At 38.5% G+C, this 19,405-nt stretch overlaps 1 protein-coding gene across 2 annotated transcripts in view; it reads right to left on the bottom strand.

The window, feature by feature from the left end:
- Nucleotides 1-19,405, bottom strand: part of TBCK (TBC1 domain containing kinase) — a 97,056-nt gene that overhangs the window by 22,664 nt on the left and 54,987 nt on the right. For both annotated transcript variants that reach the window (XM_069459202.1, XM_069459203.1), the window contains exons 20-23: nucleotides 18,466-18,551; nucleotides 6,178-6,214; nucleotides 5,057-5,218; nucleotides 1,379-1,551 (exon numbers count right to left, since the gene is read on the bottom strand). In XM_069459202.1, the coding sequence (XP_069315303.1) occupies nucleotides 1,379-1,551; nucleotides 5,057-5,218; nucleotides 6,178-6,214; nucleotides 18,466-18,551 (458 nt within the window). The remainder of the gene's footprint in view (nucleotides 1-1,378; nucleotides 1,552-5,056; nucleotides 5,219-6,177; nucleotides 6,215-18,465; nucleotides 18,552-19,405) is intronic.

The following is a 19,405-nucleotide window of genomic DNA, read 5'->3' as shown; positions in this document are numbered from 1 at the left end:
ACTTCTGATTAACCTGGTTCCAATTTTAGTCATTTTGTGATGAATGTGGCATTTCGAACTGTGGTTTCATGTGAGTGAAAAGAGAGCCCTGGCTGATGAAAAAGAGGATTTGACCAAACTGTTCTCTATGAAGAAATGACTGATATAAAGAAAGATTTGACCTTGGCATTGGTTCCAATCAAATGCATCATTTGGGAGGTGTTTTTCAAAGGAAAGAGTATTGCTGTATGAAATGGTAAGAACAGAAGGAGAGGAATTGCTGACAATTTCATGACTTTCCAAACTTCTGTGAATGTGGATGTGTAAAGAACTTTAATATGATGTATGCGAGTTCCTCTGCAAATTAATTTTAGATTAGTAAATTAAATTTAGAACAAATTATACTACTGTGCTTTATGAAGAAAATAATATTAAAAACACAGAATCTAGTTTTTCTTTTATTAGTTTTATAAGTGATTTTAGTATTCATTGTAAAATTTCCACTTAGGCGCATAAAAATAAAACCTTTTCTGCATAACTTTTGTCTTATTTAGTAACATAGACATTGGCATTTTCCTCCTGTGACTGAAGTTTCAAATTCATAGCCCTTTGTTTACGGACAATAAATTTAGGATAACTGCAGAACAACTCTGTCCACCTGGAACTAAATCAGATTTTGGTTTTTTTTTTTTTTTTTTAAGAGGTCAAACTCTGTCACCCAGGCTAGAGAGCAGTGGTGCTGTCGTAGCTCACAGCAACCTCCAACTCCTGGGCTCAAGCGATCCTCCTGCCTCAGCCTCCCGAGTAGCTGGGACTACAGGCATGCGCCACCACGCCCGGCTAATTTTTATTTTTTGTAGAGATGACTCTCACCATGTTGTCCAGGCAGGTCTTGAACTCCTGGCCCCAAGTGATCCTCCAGCCTTGGCCTCCCAAAGTGCTGGGTTACAGGCAGGAGCCACCGCACCCAGCCAGATTATTGTTTTTAACTCATAGCATTTGCAAGGTGAGAGGGGAAAGGGGAATAAGGGAGAATGACAAGTTTATAATGATTTCCAGATTTCTGTCTTGCTAGGATTACAGGCGTGAGCGACCGTGCCCAGCTAGGCTTTCTCTATTTTTCAAATTCTTCCTTTGCTTCTGTGATCTCTCCCTACATAAAGCTGATATATAAACAGACACTATGATGGCACAGAAAAAAAAAAAATAATAAAACTTGCTACCTGGAGGAATATGACAGAACAATCTTTCTACCTATATACCCAAACAGACATAAAGGTTTTCTGAAGTATGTGTATGAATACAATCATGTTTGAAAATAGCTACAAAGGACATAAAAGGACAATATAATTAAGGACAAGAATGACACCAGGGTATACTAATCTTAACATCTACGCACCAGATCCGTCTTTGGAGGATCTGGACACTCGGAAGAGAAATACGGCGAACTCCTGACCCCACTGCAGTCGGGGGCCGGCTTTGGCGGCTGAGCGTGCTGTCTGTAGGTAGCACTTTTAGGAGTCCAGCAAAACAGGTTGATCGACTCTCGCACACAGCGTTCAATGTCAATTTCTAGACGGAAAAAATTTTTAAAAAGCAAATGTATAGAATTTAGATTGCTTTAAGGTAAAAAAAAAAAAAAAAACCACAATCTTTCCTAAATGCATATATCTAAATGATAAGATGATAATGAGAAAAGATGTCAGTAAAACTACAATGCAGATATTAATCAACACATAATATTTATGAGTAGGGGATATTTAGCAGTATATGCTTATATATATATACTTATGTTTTATGTGCTTTATTTGGTATTATCTACATATATACACATATATATGTTTGTATGTTTCAGTGTATCATTATTTAAACATCATGGAATATAACATAGCTCCTTATTTAAAAATCTGGCCCATTTACTCCGATAATTTTTTCACTTTTCCAAAGTAAAATAGAGGTTGGTGTCGGGGTAGGCTAGAACTTGGGAATGAATAGACAGAACATTCAGATGTTGATTCACCACAACTCCTAGCAAAGTGTAATGAAAGTTTCACTGCCATTAAACAGGATATAAACAAATCAGGGCAAAATGTATCAAAATCTCAATTCAGTATTTCAGCTTTAAAAATTTTTTTTAATTTTTTCACTTGTTTATTGTCTGCCCCTCCCCCCACTGATGTTTATATATTTATTTATTTTTTTAATTTCAGCATATTATGGGGGTACAAATGTTTAGGTGACGTACACTGCCTCTGCCCCACCCGAGTCAGAGCTTCAAACGTGTCCATCCTCCTGACGGTGCCCACCGCACCCGCCTTTAATAATTTCTTAAGTGCAGAAACGTTTAAATAAGGTTTCATATGGAGATAGATTAAATGCCCTTGATCAAAATAATAAACACTTCCATAGCATTTGTTTTTCTTTATCATATTTGAAATTTAGGCATCTCCCGTGCGGAGGCATAATAAATCGGAAGGCTGTTACGACTCCTAATTATTGTGTGTGTTTCATGGGACTGCAGCTCTTCAGGAGGCCGACCTTCCCGATGAGGAGCTGGCCCTTCCTCTATGGGGAAAACGGAGAAATCACCCACAGGCAGCGGCAGTTTAGGAAGTCGACTGGGATGAGGTAGTTTAGCGCTAGCTAGGCTTTCTCTACGCCTAAAAGTGCAAATGGCAGACATTCTCATTTCCTCTGCAAAAGTCCAAGTGTCAGCTCAGATAAACAACGGAGAAAAATATATTATTGTACGTGTTTTAAATTACAAGGGGATAAGCTCCCTATTTCTCGTATTGAAATAAAGGGCTTACAAGGATGAAAGGAAATAGGCAATACGTAGATTCTGCGGATGGTACACGAGCCATCACTTAGAGTTGTCTGCTCTTGTAAGGGGGAAAAACTTTGGGGAAGGGAAGGGAAAATGACACTTCATGAGCATCTGTCATGAGACAGGTGCTGAATACTCCCCCTTAGCCCATTTAATTCCTGCAGTGATTCCTGACGACAGGTATTCTAATTCTCCCTCCCACCGTCCATTTCTGTTGAAGATGAAGAAACTAAGACCTAAGGAAGCTAAGTAATTTCTATCTAGTGTGATATTGTGGGTGGAATGTCTGCGGTTAATAAACGTTTCTAAGGCATCTTTTGTTACTTCCCTACTCATTTAGATTTGGAATATGGCCAGGAGGCATGGAAAGACCAGTTATTCAGTGACAACAAAAGGAACTGCGATAACTGGATAAATATACAGGACAATAAACGAATCTCAAACTTGAACTCATACCACACAATGAATTCAACTGGATCATGGACCGAAATATAAAAATTCAAGCAATAATTCAGTCTAGAAGAACACAGAAGAATATCGTCATGATCTTGGAGCAGACGATAATTTCTTAGAGAGGGTGCAATATCTGAGAAGTCCAGCTGTTGACCAAAAATCTACATATGATCTTCCAGGCAATTACTCCCAAGGCTCTACCTGGCCAGCCCCACGGGGAGGGCGGCCCTCCCCGCGCAGACCTGGTGCCTGGCCAACGCACTGCAGCCTCCGCAGGGCATCACTGTCAGGGGCTCAGTCCTTCTGGCCGGCCATCCTCTTACACATAGGCACATCCCTAACGTAGGCCCCTCCAATCAAAAGGCCTCTTCACCCTGGGCCTTTGGCGAGGTCTTCCTCAGACACCCCATCCGAGACCTCCCTCATGGGGATCCTGAAGATATTTTCCTCCACTCTGAGCCACACTAAGTACTTTTCCATTCCCAGGACTTTCTCCTCTCTCTTTCTCTAGTCTCTAGGTCCATAAAACTTCAGGAGCCTTCTGTTCAGGGGCCCCCTTGGCAGTGCAATGACCTCCTCGTCCATGCTGATCCGCGTGACCCGCTGGTGCTGTTCCACGTGGAAAACGGCACAGGGTGAGGGGTGCCTTCTCCAGTCCAGCCTCCTGCTCACACGACTGCAGCGAGGGATCAGGGCTTGACTGTGACTTTCACTTTGGTTTGTCTGGATCAGCTAGTCTAACATCCGGCTGCTTGGCTCGCTCGAGCTCAGCTCACATTCATAAAAGAAAAACACTGATAAATTAAACTACATTAAAATTGTAAAAATCTACTCATCGAAAGACACAGTTTACAAAATAAAAAGACAAGCCAAGAACAGGCAAAACTCTTCTGCATTGATGGAATCAGATAGTGGCTGCTAATGGGGGTGTGGGGATGGATCAGCAGCTGGCAAAAAGGAATTTCTGGGGGCTGGGAAAATATTCTACGTCTTGATTGAAGTGTTGGTCACGTGGCTGTTTATAACTGCCGAAATGTATTGAATCATATAGTTAAGGCCTATACATTTCACTGTCTGTAAACCTTATTACAATTTCAGTTTCTGCCAAAATGTCGTTTAGCTTATTTTCCTTCTACAGATTTAGTTACGTGCTATGTAACCACACGGAATTCACCTTTCTAATGGTAGAATCAAAGCTTAGACTGTAGTTGCCTCCATATTTCCATATTTAAGTATTCAACTCCTAGGTTTACAAACTCCTTACTTGTGCATCTCTATACAGCTTAACTCACTATCCTGTATTACACGACATAGAATTTCCCTGGAGTTGGATTTGTCCATCCGAGAGGACAGTGTTTCCTTTCCTCAGACTGTCAGGCTGTGAGCAAGAAGCTGTGGCACAGAGGGAGCAAAGGTTCCTGTGAATTACATCTTTGTATAAACACAGAGTCTCAAATACCTTCCCCAGTGGCCCTTTTCACTCTCCATCCGCTGAAGATAAACAGCCCTGTCCTAAGCAAAAGGGCAGACACGTCACTGCCACCACCTCCTCCCCACTGGGCCTTCCACCCGTCTGGTGGCATTACCAAGACGGAAGTAAGTCACCCTCCACTGGTGTGAGTGGCTTTGTGTCCCCAACGCTGGGCTGGCAGAGAAAGCAGCATATGGCGGAGAGAACCAAGAGAGGATGCTGAGGCCCAGGCAGGCCTGGAGGATTATTTTTGCAAATGGCTTAAAAACGTCCCATTATTTTACAGTCAGATTTCATTCAGTGACTCCATTTATCTGGACCTCTACCTGGTAAATCGGAGAAGAGAAGAATGCACTCATTGAAGCCGTTGGCCAACAGCCGGTCCCGCAGCTGCTGGAGAATCGCGACTCCAATACAGAAAGGGAAGGAGGAGTTCCCAAGCAGTAACGTGTCCCAGAGGTGGAAAATTTTGTGCAGTGGAAATACATCTGAAAAATGACAAAAATACGAATAAATAAGCTAAAGTATAAAACCAAAATAACAAAAACTAAAATCATAACAACCTGCTTTACTGGATATATAACTATTACTCTATGATCAAAAGTATTAAGAGCTAATACTGCCAAACTGTTTTTATAAAATGTTTATGAGGCTTTGCAAATTTATAGCTTCCTAATGCATCTTGCAAAACTGATAATCAGATTGGTCAAACAGATAACACCTTCTAACCTCCGTTATCAATCTTGATGTAGTGGTCCCATTCATAATATTTCTTCCCAGAGTTTTCCAGTTATATTATTCTCACGGGTTTATTTACCTAGATGAACTTTAGTATTGTTTTAGGTATACTAAACTTACATTTCTATTATATACTCTAAATAAGTGTTTTATTAAATTCTCACCTAAAATCCTATTAGTAATTTTCTATTTCCCATTTAGCAATACCGTGGGTATTTTTCCAGGCCAATGCATACAGATCTACTTCAAATATTATTCCATTTACCATGTGACCATTATTTAAGTAAGGACGTCCATTCTATTAATATTTGTAACTAATTAACGTGTTACATATTCACATAATCTGCTTAATTTCTAGAGGAATCCTAGTTTAGGAAATAAACATGTTAGAGTATCTCTAAAAATTAAGCCTATATTGATGGTAAAAGTTGCCCTCATAAACTTTACGTAAATGCTACAGTTGATGTTCATGTCTTTTCCTAAAGAGACTGGAGCTTGTACGAATGTCATGACATATAAAATAGGTTTTCATCCTATACAATTCTCATTTTGTCAGAACAATTGAAATTCTTTTCTACCCAACTCTATTATGTTAGAATTACATAAGGATACTTATTAAATCTGCTCAATAGTATTGTAAATATAAAATAGAAGGAAGAATGAAGCTGTCTTTTTGGTAGTATCAAACAAAAAGGGAAATGATACTTACGAGTGAACATGGTGAGAAACCAAGGGATGGCGTAGAGCTGCGAATGGAGAAAGGGGCACAGGGTTTGGGAAAAGAGAAAACACAAGAGATAATTACTGTGACTACCAATAAAATGAATGGGAAAAACAAGTTCTAGGTTTTGGTCTACTCTGTTGATTAAAATCAAAGAGAATGTAGGCAGTTATAGTTATCATAAACACTCTACTACATAATGGTATCTACCTGCATCACAAACGTGGATGACCCTTTTGCCAAGGCCTATTCACAGAATGTCTTCACTTCATCAAAGCAAACCCTCGAGACCAAGGCTCACCCGAATGCAATACCGGTAGGCTGATTTCAAGGGTATGCTTTTCAGGTTGCACAAAAATATTGCTAAGATGTTAAAGGTCCTTGTGACAGTTAACCTTGTGTGTTAAATTGCCTGGATCGGGGGGATACCCAGAAGTCTGGTTAAACACTGTTTTGGGGTGTGTCTATTTCCAGTTGAGGTTAGCAGGAGATGGTCCCCCCAGGGTGGGTGGGCATCACCCGCTCCCCTGAGGGCCTGACCAGAGCAAACGTGCAGGAGAAAGGAGTTTGCACCTCTCTGCCTCACTGCTGGGGCTGCAACATCTCGTCTCATCCTCCCCCGCGCTTGACGGGGATTTACCCACAAGTTCCCTGGTTCTCAGGCCTCTGGACCAGGGATTACAAAGGCCACTGGAGTCTGAAGTATAACACTGGCTTTTCTGGGTCTCTGGCTTGTAGACTGTGAGACTCCTCAGCCTCCACAACTGTGTGAGCCGATTCCCATAATACATCTCCTTTATCTGTATCTATAGATCTCCCATTGGTTCTGTTTCTTTAAAGAACTCACATACAGTACTTATAAGTGTTGAGGTACTTGTAGCTATTTTTAAAAATCAGTAAGATATTTTAAAAATGTTCAAAGTGTCTCATTAAAAGGTACTATGAAGCGTGTGCTTTTTGTTACCATTTATTTTATCAATTAATAGGAAGCATCATAATAGACCCATGGTAACAAAATCTAATATTACCATTATTAGTGATGATTTGGTTCTTTGGCTGAGTGACAAATTTATTTTCCTGAATTTACTGCCGAGGAATGAAAAAATACATATACGGTATATATGTATGTGTATACATACTTCCAATTAATTTTGTGAGATTTTAGAAGTGACAAATTGCTCCTAATTTATAAAAGTAGAGTAAAATCTCCCTTGTCATTAGTAAGTATCAAAAATCAACAATAATTTATAGAAAAATCTGAAAAAGCACTAATCTTATTTTACTTGTTGAATCAATACAGGCTACTTCTTCTTCTTCTTTTTTTTTTTTTTGAGACAGGGTCTCATTCTTTTTGCCCAGGCTAAAGTGCTGTGGCATCATCATAGCTCACTATAACCTCCAGCTCCTGGGCTCTAGCGATCCTCCTGCCTCAGCCTCCAGAGTAGCTAGGACTACAGGCACATGCCACTATGCCTGGCTACATTTTTTAATTTTTTTTTGGCAGAGATGGAGTCTCACCACATTGCTTAGGCTGGTCTCCAACTCATGGCCTTAAGCCACCCTCCCACCTCAGCTTCCCAAAGTGCTAGGATTACAGGCGTGAGCCCCAGTGCCCTGCCCAGGCTACTAGTAAATGAAGACTTTGTACTACTTACAGAGTATAAATAAATATTCTTTCAGCACCTATCATTTATAAATTTACAAGTAGGGGTGCATATTGTGTTTGCATTGCACAACTGAGCATTTATACTATTAAGGCGCCAGTCAGGAACTATATAATTACACAGCACATTAAAAATCTAAGTACTGTATGTGAGATAGAGCCCACTGATTTCCACAACAGCATCAGTTATACAGGTGACCTCAGACAGTTCTTTCGGGGGACATGACAGATGGGAAAAGGGGAGGGTCCAAAGGTATATGACTTCACTGTAACAAGTATGGGTTGTAGCAAATGAAATATAACAAAATATAAACTCTTCATTCTTATTCAAATTTAAAAATAAAAAGTAAGCAGAGATTAGTTTCATCACTATTATTCCACATATCTTTCTTTTTAAGGACATGACATCAGTTACATTACCTGCTACCCTTTTGATCAAAGCCAATTGTTTTTTGTTAAAAATCTTTCTCAAAATATTTTAACAACTAGCTGAAAGTACATTCCCCCCCCCATTCTGTTCTCTGTAATTAGCTTCACTATGATTTGTGGGGGAATTTTCCTTCCATGGAGAAATAACAGGAATCAGATTTACCCTCCCACCTGAAATGCCTCAAAATCAGACGGACTATATGAAATGACAATTTGCAGATCTTGGATATCAAGTAGCACAAAGAGCAATGGCTAAGACAGAGGAAACAAATGAACCCTGCAATTGATCACCCGGCTTACTGTGTACAAAGAAGTTCCAGGCCACTGATAGAGAAGAAGAACCCAGACAAAGCTTGGTGGCTGTCATTAGCTGATCAGACAGAGCTGGGAATCTGGACGGGTCAACATGGCTAGGATCTTCAGGATCTATAATAGTATAATACTAGACAGGAGAGAGCTGCAGAGAGAAAGCTCCAGAAATCTGCAGAGAGTGCCCCTCAAGTCTTTGCTCAGTACTAAAGGCGGCATGTATGTGAGAAAGCTCCAATAAGCAGAGAAGGAATCACTTGGAATAATCAGAAGGAAAAATTGCCAGGCCCATGGAATGCTAAGAATAGTTCATTTTTTTCCACCAGCCAGAATGGAAAAAAAAAAAAAAAAAAACAAACCCAAAAAACAAACAAACAAGAAAACCCAACACAAAAACACCTGTAGTAAATAAGACATTAGGTAGAGTTCTCGGAAAGGTATTATCTTAGTAATGGGGCAAAATAATGCTCCCAAATTATGCTGCTCTGGGCTCATTTAATAAACCTTAAAAGTAAGCCCTGAAAAAATTAAACTGCTTCAGTGTAACTTAACTACATCCAAGACACCACAATCATGGTCACCTCCAAATTGCTTCTTTTTCTCTACCAGTGCCATTTTTACAGTCACTGAGGTTCAAACATCTTATAATTTTAAAACATTTCCATTTCCTGCTAAGTCTGACAGATGCTATTTTTACAAGGTCTCTTGTCTCTTTAGTCTTTTGTTTCTATCCATTAATACTGAACCAATCTTGTTTTGATTCTCATTCCTTTCTCTACAGAGTACTACAAATGTTTTATGGTTGTTCTCCCTGTTTTCGGTTTCTATCTGATCCAGTATTTCCTTCGGCCAAATTGACTTTTCTAAAAATGCAACTGTGATCACATCATTCCCCTAGTCTATCATGTCAGTACTTTTCCATTGTATACTAAATTAAGTATAAACTTATTACTTATGCATTTAAGGTCATTGTGAATTAGCAAAATAAGCCAAGGACTTGGAGTTCGAAAATATACACTTGAGTTTCAACTCTGACAATTGCAGATATCGTGTGCCTTGGACAAGGCAGTTAACCTCCGTGAATCCCAAATTCTTTGTTTTTCAAATATGAAAATTATCATCTTAACTATGTCAAAGAGATGGTGTAAGATGAAATAATATATGTGAAAATGCTTTGTAAACAGTAACAAATTCTGCAAGTTTAAAGTAGTAATTATTATTAACAGGGCACAGGGCATTGGGCCAAGCTTCTCTGTGTTTCACTATTTCCCTGTACACGTTCTACTTCCCACCAAGACACAAGATTTACTGTGATCTGAACACAGACTACTTTCCTATCACTGTGCCTTTTCTTTTCTTCTCTGAATGTTCCTTCCTTATCATTTCCATCAATCAAAGCGTTATGTTTTTTCAAAGTCTGCCTCAAATACCATTTGTTCTATGAGAACTTTTTTTTTTTTTTTTTGAAGACAGGGTCTTGCTCTGTTGCCCAGGCTGGAATGCATCATCATCATCATCATAGCTCGCTGCAGCCTCAAACTCCTGGGCTCAAGTGATCCACCAGCTTCAGCCTCCCTCGTAGCTGGGACTACAGGTGCACACCACCACACCATGCCAGGTTGATTTTTAAAATTTTTTTATTTTTTGTAGAGACAAAGTCTCGCTATTGGTTAGGCTGGTTTCAAACTCCTGGCTTCAAGTGATCTTCCTGCCTTGGCCTCCCAAAGTGCTAGGATTATAGGTATGAGCCACCGCGCTCAGCCTATGAAAACTTTTTGTACATTTCTTATGATACCTACCCCACTATACTTCGTATTATATATAATTGTATGATATGCAATTATAGTAATTATGTATCATATCATAATTACCTACCATGTCATACTTTGGACTATAATTAATTCTGGGCATGTTGGTTCACTCTGTCATTTATACACGCTTGCATTCACGCATGCATTTAACATGAAATGCACTGTGCCACGTGCCAGGTCTCCCCCTACAGGAGAGGAGTCAGACACGTGAACAGACACTTAAAATGCTTCGCAGCTAAGTGCTACGGCAGAGGTTCTGGCCCAGGGCAAGGGCAACAAAGTCATGGGAGCGTATGGCCTCTTCTATCATACCCTCTGCAGGAAGACGGAACTCTGGCAGGGAAAGACTATTTTACTCATTAATTCAACAAACAGTTACAAAGTGCCTAATACACGCCAGGTCTGTGTTAGGTGACAGGACACAGCAGGGAGCAAAGCACAGTTCCAGGCTATAAGCAGCTTACACGATTTCCATGTCGCTAAATCTAATGGCCAATTCTCAATTCCAACTTATTTTTTTTTTAACAAATCAGCAGGATTTGACATGGTCGACTACCCCCACTTCCTCAAAACACCTTTTTCTCTCCACTTGGCTTCCAAGACACCACACTCGTCTAGTTTTCTTCTTACCTTTTTGACTGCTCTTTACCCATGTCCTTTGTTGGTTCCTCTTCATCTTCCTGACTTTTAAATACTAGAATAAATACTAGAATGGATGCCCTGGGTTCAGCTGCTGGACCTGTTCTCTTTTCTATTTTTCTCCAAATAATAATCGCACGGTTTGAGGACTCCCATATTTATAGCTTCATGCCCAGGCCTCGCCCTTGAATTCCAGAATTGTATGTCCAAACGCCTACTTGACATCTCCACGTGTGTGTCCGACAGATACACATAACACGCCTTACACGGGGCTCCTGAGACTTCCTCCAAAATCCGCACCTCCAAGTGCAGTATCCAAATCTCAGTTAAGAGCAGCTCTGTCCTTCCAAGTGCTCAAGCAAAAAATTCTGGGATCGTTGTTTACTCCTCCTGTCCTCACGCACCGTGTATTTGTCCCCGGTAGTCCTGCTGGCTCCATCTTCAAGATATATGCAGAATGTGACAACTTCTCACCACTCCCACTGCTCATATCCTGACTCCAGCCACCATCACCTCTTGCCTAGATGGTTGCAACAGCTCATGACTAGTTTCCTAAGTACCATTCTTGTCCGTCCTTGGCTCTCTCTCAGCGTAGCAGCTAGAATTGCTCTTTTTAAAAATGTTTAGGTCAGATGTCACTCCTCTGTTCAAAAGTGTGAGTGCTTTTCACCCCAGGTAATGAAAGACAGAGTCCTAACTCTGACCAGTAAGCCTCTGTGTAACTTTTTTTGCGGCCCTCTGTTACCTATGTGATGTCATCTCCGTGTTCCCTGTGCTCTTGGGACATGGTCTCCTGGATGCTCCTTCCACTCTCTGATGTGCCTCCAGCTGCAGCGCCTGGTGTTGCTTCTGCTTGGGTTGCTCTTTCCATTATTTCCTTAAGGCATTTATTCAAAAGTTACCTTTTCTGTGAGGCTTTCCTGGAGACCTTATTTAAAAATTCAATTCCCCCATCACCTGAGCCCTTCACATCTACGTCTCAGCTTTGTTTTTTTTTCATTAGAACTTAACGCTATCATATAGTATATTTATTTATCTTCCTTGTTGTATATTCCCAGTAGAATATGAGTGCGGAGATTTTGTCTGTTTTCTCTGCTGGTATACCCAGGACACAGGAAAATGTCTGGCACATAAGAGGCACACAAATATTTGTTGAAAGAATGAATTAAATATACGATGAAGATACCCAAAAGGCATAAATTAAAATAGTCATAAGATTATACACTTTAAGAAGTTTTCAACAAGTATGAAATACTGAGAAAATAAGTTAATCTTCCTTGGCTAATGTATTGGGGGAAAAAAAATCTTTTATGTTAAATACTAGGAAGTATTAAAAAAATTAAACTTGAGAGTTCGTTATATATCTATACATTGACAATTATGAAAAAAATTAAAAATAAGTGAAGCTTATTCTAATGATATTTGAAAAGTGATAATTAATTCAAGTTGAATAAATATCTTTAGTATAACACATAACAGCTCCTAGGTGCTCACCAGCACCACCCACTTCTTTCCAATTAAATTAAGATCAGGTAAATAAATAGTTAACGTAGTCTGTGAGATTGTAATGACTGTTATTTTTCTTTCTCCTTTTTAAAATCTTAATTGATATTCTCATCTTAAATTTCTCAGGATATTGAGAAAGCTTTATAATATAGCCTGATGTACACACAAAAGAGACAGCAAAATAAGACAATTTTGAACACCAGGCAGGTTTTAATTTTTAAAAAGTAAATAATGAAACATAAAAATAAAAGAAAAATACACATAATTAGTCTCATTAAGTTAGAGGTATTATTAGTTATTTCATGATTTAAAGTGTGAAACTGAAATCCAATGCAAAGAAATCATATATGCTCTAAGAATTTCCTCCAGATCATGAAATTATACACACTTGATTTGGTGGAGTGCTAGTCTTCAGAAATTCGATTCAGCTAGGTAAATACTGCCCCCTAGCATGATCAAGCAAGAACAGTAATATTACGCATTTCATGAGGTCTCTCCACATAAACAAAAACTCTTTGAAGTCCTCAATAATTTTTAAGACTATAAAGGGGTCCTAAGAGCAAAAAGTTTGGGAACTGCTGCATTATGCTATACTTCCGTTCACCGGTTTCTCAACCATACCAGGATACGTTAGATTAGAACCTGATGCTGGGGGAGGGGTGACTCAAATGAAGCTTGACTAAGTTGGAAAACTTGCTAAACATTTACCTTGTGCGTGTGCTTTTTAAGGAAGAAGTTACCAAGATATTATTTTATGATTCCCGGTGGGATTAATAGGCCCTTTGGTTTCGAAGATCTGGGCCCTTTCTGAAAGGCAATCAGTGGATCCAAGGTCAACAGAATGCGGTTAGCACTCATGTCAGGGCCACCACAGCAGCTACCAGACAGAAGGACACATTCCAGGACTCCGCAGATGGACTGCAACAGGTTAGCAGGACTCTCATAATGGGATGGTCTAAGTGAGTTGGACTTTCCCAGTTCTCCCTGTAACTCTATCTTCATAATAACTGAAAAGCTCATTGTCAGGATTCTCTTCTTTAGATTAAATCTAAAAATTGTTTATTAACAATATGAAGGTGAGGAACAAAAGAAGGAACAAACAAGTATTTCTAAGTGGTTCTTTCATGTTTTCTGTTAGTACAAATTTGGCTGGATATAAATTTTGAAAATGACAGTGATAAGCTTTGAAGGAAGGAGAAAATTAGTAGCAGTATAGGCATCCTTCAGGTTGTCCTTAAATGACAATGGCATATCCTGGTATTCGTTAGCTTTATCTTTAGCTGTGACTGTAGGTTCAAAAGGCACCTATGGTACCCAGATACAGGCTTTATCGTTTCTCGTAACGGCCACCTGACAACGTTTCATAATTTGCAAGCTGAATACTATTGACAGCATTTCAGGAAAATAGTTCCCTTCAGAATGAGGAAGCACACTTCCCTGTTCTCATTTTATTTTATTTTATTATTTTTTTTTCCACTCCCACGCCCGCCCCTGTTCTCATTTTAAATGAGGTCTAGTATATTTTCAAAAGCAGAAATACATATCAAGACAAGAATGATAAAAATCACCCTGGCCCCAATCCTTACCCAACACACACACTACTCATTCTATTTATATGTAAATCACATAACTACCATGACACAGATAATCTAAGCATCACATCAGTGCACAAGATTCCTAACTATTCAAGCTCTAGGAGTGTGCAATATTCAGAGTCCTGTGACCCACAGCAAATGGGAAAAAGCCAGAAACCACAATCTCTCCTGCAGTGGAAGCCTGCATTTCAGTGATGGAAGATTAATGAGGGCTTTCTTTGATAGGATTAAATCTCGAGTGGGAAACTCGGTCTGGGATCTCATTATCAAAATATCCACTCTTCCCCCTCATGAATCCCAGCCTACATTGCTGTTAGAGGCATAGAAAGTTACCTCAAAATTATTGCAAAGATAAAACATTAAAGGCAGTAATTCAGGGGGGAAAAAAAGAACGCTGCGTACACAAACTAATGAAATGCAAATAGAAATATGTGATTATTAACAGTTAGAAAAATTCTCCATTTCATCACACCCCTCCCACCACTACTCATTGTCAACATTCTCTGCATTAAACACAACCAAATCTGTATACAAAATTGAATGTAAAAATGGCCTGCTGACCTTCTTATATTATCCACAGACTTGAGGAACAACAAAACAAAACAAATAAAAAAAGATAAAAGCATTTCAAAAAGACAATCTAAAAGCTAAAATATTTTAGCTTTCTCTGTTAAATAACTTTGATTTACCCACCCGGTGACAAGAAAATAGTTGTAGGCAGAGGAATTTTCTTCAGGTTAAGATATATTCTGTTTTCTCTCGCTTCTTTGTGTTTACTCGAGGTATTCTCAGTGGTGACAGAACTGTTACCTAGCGGGTATTTGGAAATACAAGCAATTTTCCAGAACTGTGTGTAGGGGCATTTCATTGTGACAATAATCAGAGGATCGCTACTGGCAACCAGTGGCTGGGGGTCAGGGGGGCCCAGCATTTGCCATGTGCGAGACACAAAAACCCCACCCCACATGATGTACAAATGTATCACATGACTCCTCACACTCCACATATACATCAGTATTACTTTCACAATACTACTACTATTGAAGAGTTTTTATAAGAAGTCACACAAAAATGCCCCTGTAATTTTTGGAGTGGGTCATTATGGACAAGGAAGCATTAACAGAGTAAATAACTTACAGGAAAATTACTGAATTATTGAGTAATTCACTCACCCTGCGTGACGGCACATTTAAAGAACACCAACGTACGTACCCTCCATTCAGCTTTAACAAGCATTAACATCTGCCACCTTTGCGTCAAAATTTTTTTTTTTTTTTTTTTTTTGTTGAGACAGAGTCTCACTCTGTTGCCCAGGCTAGAGTGCCGTGGCATCAGCCTCGCTCACAGCAACCTCAAACTCCTGGGCTCAAGTGATCCTCCTGCCTCAGCCTCCTGAGTAGCTGGGACTACAGACATGTGCCACCATGCCCGGCTAATTTTTTTCTATATATATTTTAGTTGGCCAGATCATTTCTTTCTATTTTTAGTAGAGCCGGGGTCTTGCTCTTGCTCAGGCTGGTCTCGAACTCCTGACCTTGAGCGATCCACCCGCCTCGGCCTCCCAGAGTACTAGGATTTACAGGCGTGAGCCACCGCGCCCGGCCCAAAATTTTTTTAAACCAAAATAATATATTACCAATACAATGGAAGCCTCTTTTATATCGCTCCTCAATCCCAAAGCTCTCTTTTTAAGTTTACATTTTATACTTTCTATAACCTTAGTAAGAATTTCTTCTTAGATAGAAAATATAAATATGACATTCCGCATTTAGGTCTTTTAGTAGATCTAGAGAATTGACTTTCACGCGTGGAATTAATTTAAACTTTCATTCACACCCCCTTCCATGTAGCTACCCAACTGTGTCAGGGCCATTTATTCAATAATGCTTCCTTTTTTGATTGATTTGTAAAGCCATCGCTAGCGTAGATCAAATTCCACATATGGGTGAGTCCACTTTGTGTTCTCTCTTTTGTGTTACTAGTTTGTATTAGTGTCACTGCATTAGTTTTCTTTTGGTGAATATTTGCCTGACATACGCTTTTTATCTCTTTGACCATTATTTTTAAATTTTTATATTTATCTATAAATAGCATGGAGATGGATTTAAACATACATCTGAAAAATCTTCACGAGGTGATTTAATTAGCTCACATTCTTCCTATGTTCTTTCCATTCTTACAGCATTAACTGACTTTTCTTTGTGCTACCCCGCCCTCCTCCATTGGTTTAGAAGTTACATATTCTCTTTCTATTCTTTTAGTGATTACCTTAAATTAAACTTTTAGCATGCACTCTTAAACTCTGCGTTTCTTGTGAGGAGAGAAAATTGCTGTCCTTAAATGAAAGGCATCTCTCCGTAAGGTTATTAAGGAGGCCTGATGATTATATCACAGAGTTAGAGCATAACACAAAAAGCAATGAACTAGACGTAAGTAAACCTATGTTTTAGCGTTTGTTCTCCCAATGGAAAATATATCAGACTGGAGGCAGAAGGCTGATGCCAAATGATGTGAGTTAAAGTTTTAGTTCTTTGACTAGTTTTGTTACCTTCATGAAGACTAAATTCCTTATCAATTAAATGCTGAAAACCTTTGCTTCATATACCTTACAAATTTGTTTTTGAGAATCCAATGAAAATAATGTCTATGAAAGTTATTTTTAAACTTCAAAGCACTTTGCAAATACTTATACTATCAGCATTATTGTCAACACTTTAAATGCACTGAGTCTTCATATATTAATAAACATTTTTCGCCCTCATCTTGATTGTCAATATACTAGTTTCTGGATGTAAGCCTTTTTTTACAGGAAAGGCACAATCAGGAAACAAAGAAGTTTAAGATGGACTAAGGAAATCTTTATCTCAAAAAGCATTTTTTTGAGGTTTATAAAAATCTATGATAATATAATTCCAACAGCCTTTTATTTTTCCCTTTTTAATTTTAAAGATAAGTTTTAATTGATTTTTAAAAAATCCTTTATGTAAGTAATTTTTAAATTGAGGTTCACAAAATCAACTTACTGGGTGTAGATATTTAAAAAAATCATAAAATGCATCACATGTCAGAAGCATAAAACGTTTTATAAAATTTGTTTCAGTTACATACACACACACAGCACCACCCCCAATTTTTTGTGTCCCGGGTCTCAATATAAAATACAATTTCTTCCTATGTACTGTAGGAATAAACAGTTTTAAAAACACTGCTTTATAGTGTTCTACTAAACATTATATAATATAGTTTTAGAAAATATTTCACATTACAAAAATAACATGTTCAATGAAAAAAAAATTGAAAACTACACTTACACTTCCCCCCAAATCACTCATAACTCCTCCAACCCAATATAATCGTAATTAATGTTCTAGAGTGTAGCTTTTCAACTTTTCTGTGTATATGCTTATATATACTAAATTTCATTGTATGAAAACGAGACACCATAATATTTTATAAATTGTATTTGCTACTTTAACAATATGGAACATGAACATTTTTGTCCTCTTACCAGTAACTTTTCAATAAAGCATCTCCCTGAAAAAGTATAATTGCTTGAGGGCAGGTGTCTTCAATAACTTCTGAATGAGTCACAGTGTTAAAAAAATTTTAAATGTAAAGTGTGACAACTGAACGGTTTCCCGTGCACCTCTGCAACCGGTTTCAACTCCCTCCCCAAACAGGTAACCTCTGTTATTAATTTTTTTCACTTTCATTTATTTTTTTATTTTTAACTGACAAATAACAATTGTATATATTTATGGGGTACAATCTAATGTTTGATAAATGTTTATCCAACAGCCTGTTAAAACGGGCTTGACTCCAGGCCACAAACCACGAATGGGCTACAGGCTAAGCCACGCCCTGGCTAACTTTTGAGTGTCCACTCTGAATTTTAGCAAGCTAATGAAGTAACGAGCAAAATCCGTCACAGCTTCCAAGGTACTATGTCAAGCAAAATACAAAAGCAGCTACTTAACATTACACTTAAGCATCAATTTCCTATTTCTTCAAAATCAGGCCTCAGTATCATAAAATCCAAGTGAAAACCCTTCACAGCACAGCTGAATGCAACATTCTCACTAATGGCTTTTTTGAAACAATTCGATAGTATCAAGTATGTTAAGAAAAATAAGATCTTTTTCCTTAAAGTAGGAATATGGAAGGTAACCACAAAAAATTTCTTAACAGAGGGCTGTAATTAGTAGCAGTAACTTGTTCAGAAGTGGACTTTTATGCCAATAAAAGTTTTAAAAATACATTCTTTTGTGCTGCGAATTCCTCCTTTATTTTTCACCTCATGTTCTATTGTACACCAAGTACTTACATCTGGAATAAAGCCAATATCGTTGAGATGATTGCTCAGCTCTGGATCATGGAACGCAATCATCTGAGAGAACACCGTCAGATACTCTGAATAACAACAAAGATAACTATCATTTTTACAAAGTACCTCAAACACATTAAATTCAAATATAGTTTTATTTACATACTGAATGAGATTTAATTTCTCCATCAAAAACAGATACTTTAATAGATCATTTTCGTTTTTTTATTACTCTAATTACTTACTGCTAATTATTAAACAAACGTACCAAAAAACTATGCCACAACTTATTCTCTGCCTTCAGAGCTATCAGTTTATTTCCTGAGTCACAAATTAAACACATGATATACGATGTTTTCCTACTAAACTCTACAAACACATGTTCTCTAGTAATACTAAATCTGTTTCACATTTATTGAATATTCAGAAAGTGTAACAGATCCCTAGATAAGGAATAAGGAACAACATTAATAAGAGGCACTAATAGAATAGTTATGCCCCAAATTTGTTTATATATACAGATGTAGGCATCTGTTACATTTCTAATTTATTTCCATCTAAAACTGTGCATTTGGCATATTTAGAAGTAAGAATTAACATCATGCTAATCACAAAGTAGGCACACAGCAGGCAATTAAAAATAACTTTGAGGCCGGGCGCGGTGGCTCACGCCTGTAATCCTAGCACTCTGGGAGGCCGAGGCGGGTGGATTGCTCAAGGTCAGGAGTTCGAGACCAGCCTGAGCAAGACCCCGTCTACTAAAAATAGAAAGACATTATATGGACACCTAAAAATCTATATAGAAAAAATTAGCCGGGCATAGTGGCACATGCCTGTAGTCCCAGCTACTCGGGAGGCTGAGACAGGAGGATCGCTTAAGCCCAGGAGTTTGAGGTTGCTGTGAGCTAAGCTGACGCCACGGCACTCACTCTAGCCTGGG

The sequence above is a fragment of the Eulemur rufifrons genome, chromosome 26 (genome assembly GCF_041146395.1).
Source record: "Eulemur rufifrons isolate Redbay chromosome 26, OSU_ERuf_1, whole genome shotgun sequence".
In the NCBI taxonomy this organism is placed as follows: Eukaryota; Metazoa; Chordata; class Mammalia; order Primates; family Lemuridae; genus Eulemur; species Eulemur rufifrons.
Note: the sequence above shows the minus strand (reverse complement) of the source record. Positions and strands in the feature narration are given on the sequence as shown.